The sequence below is a fragment of the Hippocampus comes genome, unplaced genomic scaffold (assembly GCF_001891065.2).
Source record: "Hippocampus comes isolate QL1 unplaced genomic scaffold, H_comes_QL1_v1.1 scaffold307, whole genome shotgun sequence".
Classification (NCBI taxonomy): Eukaryota; Metazoa; Chordata; class Actinopteri; order Syngnathiformes; family Syngnathidae; genus Hippocampus; species Hippocampus comes.
In genome coordinates this window covers 127,781-129,795 of record NW_017805337.1, presented here as the reverse complement: position 1 = coordinate 129,795, position 2,015 = coordinate 127,781, and the positions used below count along the sequence as shown (strand labels likewise).

The 2,015-nt window shown below is 53.1% G+C and overlaps 1 protein-coding gene across 1 annotated transcript in view; it reads right to left on the bottom strand.

The window, feature by feature from the left end:
- lrrc40 (leucine rich repeat containing 40) overlaps window positions 1–1,922 on the bottom strand; it is a 5,919-nt gene extending 3,997 nt beyond the window's left edge. Inside the window, exons 1-4 of the mRNA XM_019871810.1 lie at window positions 1,629–1,922; window positions 662–843; window positions 368–441; window positions 128–257 (exon numbers count right to left, since the gene is read on the bottom strand). Coding sequence (XP_019727369.1) covers window positions 128–257; window positions 368–441; window positions 662–843; window positions 1,629–1,773 — 531 coding nt within the window. The 5' untranslated portion in view covers window positions 1,774–1,922. The remainder of the gene's footprint in view (window positions 1–127; window positions 258–367; window positions 442–661; window positions 844–1,628) is intronic.
- Between the last annotated feature and the right edge of the window lie 93 nt (window positions 1,923–2,015).

Below are 2,015 nucleotides of genomic sequence, written 5' to 3'. Positions count from 1 at the left end.
GGGGGGGGCGACATCAGGCTTTTTCACAGGAGGCCCCGTTTGGAGACGCACAGTGAAGTATTTCGCGACCCCAAGGGGTCCCGTTCCCCGACGCCACGCCAAAATGGAGCGGTGGACGGGTAGCTACCAGCTCAGTGAGCGCCTCCAGTTGGCCCAGCTCCTCGGGTAGCGCGTCCAGCAGGTTCTGCTGCAGCGTCAGGCTGCGCAGGTTCTTCAGGGAGAAGACCTCCGCCGGCAGCGAGCTCAAGCGGTTGTGACTGCAGCAACGGCACAACATCGAGTGGGCGCTCGACGAGCCGCGAAGGCGAATTATGGACGTCGCGGCGCGAACGGCGAAAGGGCACACGAGGTCCGACGCGCGCCTTACCTGAGTCGCAGCTGCTGAAGCTCTCGCAGTTCCCCCAAGGCGGGCGGCAGCGTCTGCAGCTGGTTGTCGTGCAGCTGAAACGGCAACGACAAGCGGCGGTCACGACATCTCGAACCGTCGATGCAGGGGGAGACCGATCACAAGTACAAAGTGTAGACTTTAGAGTGTCATAAAAGCAATAAACATGAGCGTCCAAGTCTTCTTTTCGCAGTAAGCTCATTTTCTCTGCTTTTGGTTCAGCCCCCGGTGTTTTGGTTACTCTCGAGAGCGCCTGTCAGTGTGAGGCCGGCATACGTCGAGCGTGGTGAGCGCCGGCAGCAGTCGGATGTCGTCGGACAAGCGCGTCAGCCCGTTGGACGCCAGCAGCAGCTTGGTGAGGTCCGTCTGCTCCCACCAGCGCTCGGACGCGCCGAACGACACGTTGTGATGGGCTTCCTCGGGGGTGTCCACATTCAGCCGGTACACGCTCGCCGGGACTGGCGGAGGGGGAAGAGAGAGAGAGAGAGAGAGAGAAAAAAAAACATCAACACATGACATTATTGACCGATTTCATCGGCTAAGATGAGGTCTTGTAATGTCGTTTCGCAGTTCATAGACATTCACACATGACAACATTCAAACATTCTGTTGAAAAGTTAAATACCAAAGGACTATCTCACTAGAAAGTATTGCGAAACAGTCAAATGTTCTGCCTGTAATTAACATCTTTATTAGGACAGCAAAAAGAAGTTACTTGATACATGATGTGCTCTTTTTTTAAACAAACGGGCTGATTCATTGGTTATTGGAATTTTCTTCCCTCCAAATGGAAGTCCAACAAAACTTAAAACTTTGGATCAGCGAGCATCGACAGGACGACCTCGACAAGAGTGTTTTGCTTTTTATTGTATTCTTTTTTTTTAATGCCGCCATATAAGGGAACTCGAGATGGCAAAGAAGGAAAAATGTCGTTTATCAGGCTGGATCGGAGTGGTCCGCATGTGGCCTTTGTCCAGGCTGCTCAGCGCAATTTGACCAAGTCAACAATTTCAGTCCACCGTAGTCAACGGGACGGGGTGCCTTCAGGAACGATCCGTCATCACGCCACCGATCTAACGACGCGATTGGGCTTCGAATTTTTAGGTTGGCTGCCATGTGATTTGGATTAGATAGCGATTTCGACACTTTGATCTGGATTCAGTTCGAAGAAAAGGACATCGTTTGCCCGCTGCAGCCAAGACGCGAATGGCGGTTTGGGGAACTTCCCCACGTGTGAAAGCACCTTCGGTCAGACTCCGATTGCTCAGGTTGAGCGTCCCGCTCTGCCGGGCCGCCTTGAGGAGTCCGTACGGGACGCTGGGCTCACTTTCGGGCGCCCTGAAGCCCCGCAGTGAGTCGACCTGCTGCGCGCCTCTCAAGCGAGACATTTGCCAGTAGTTCGAGCTACAAAGGTCGCCTCGAACGCCGGGACTCTTCAAATGTTCACGCTTGAAGATTCCTCCGGCGTTTGTTTACCTCTTCAACGCCCGGACGCCGCTCACTTCCGCCCACCAGCGGTGACGTAAATACATCAAGCGTCACTTCTGTTCAAGTTCCGTCACAATAAAAGCGCTAGGTTGATTTTTTTTTTTTTTTTTTTTTTTTTTTTTAAGGCAGCACCACATGAACC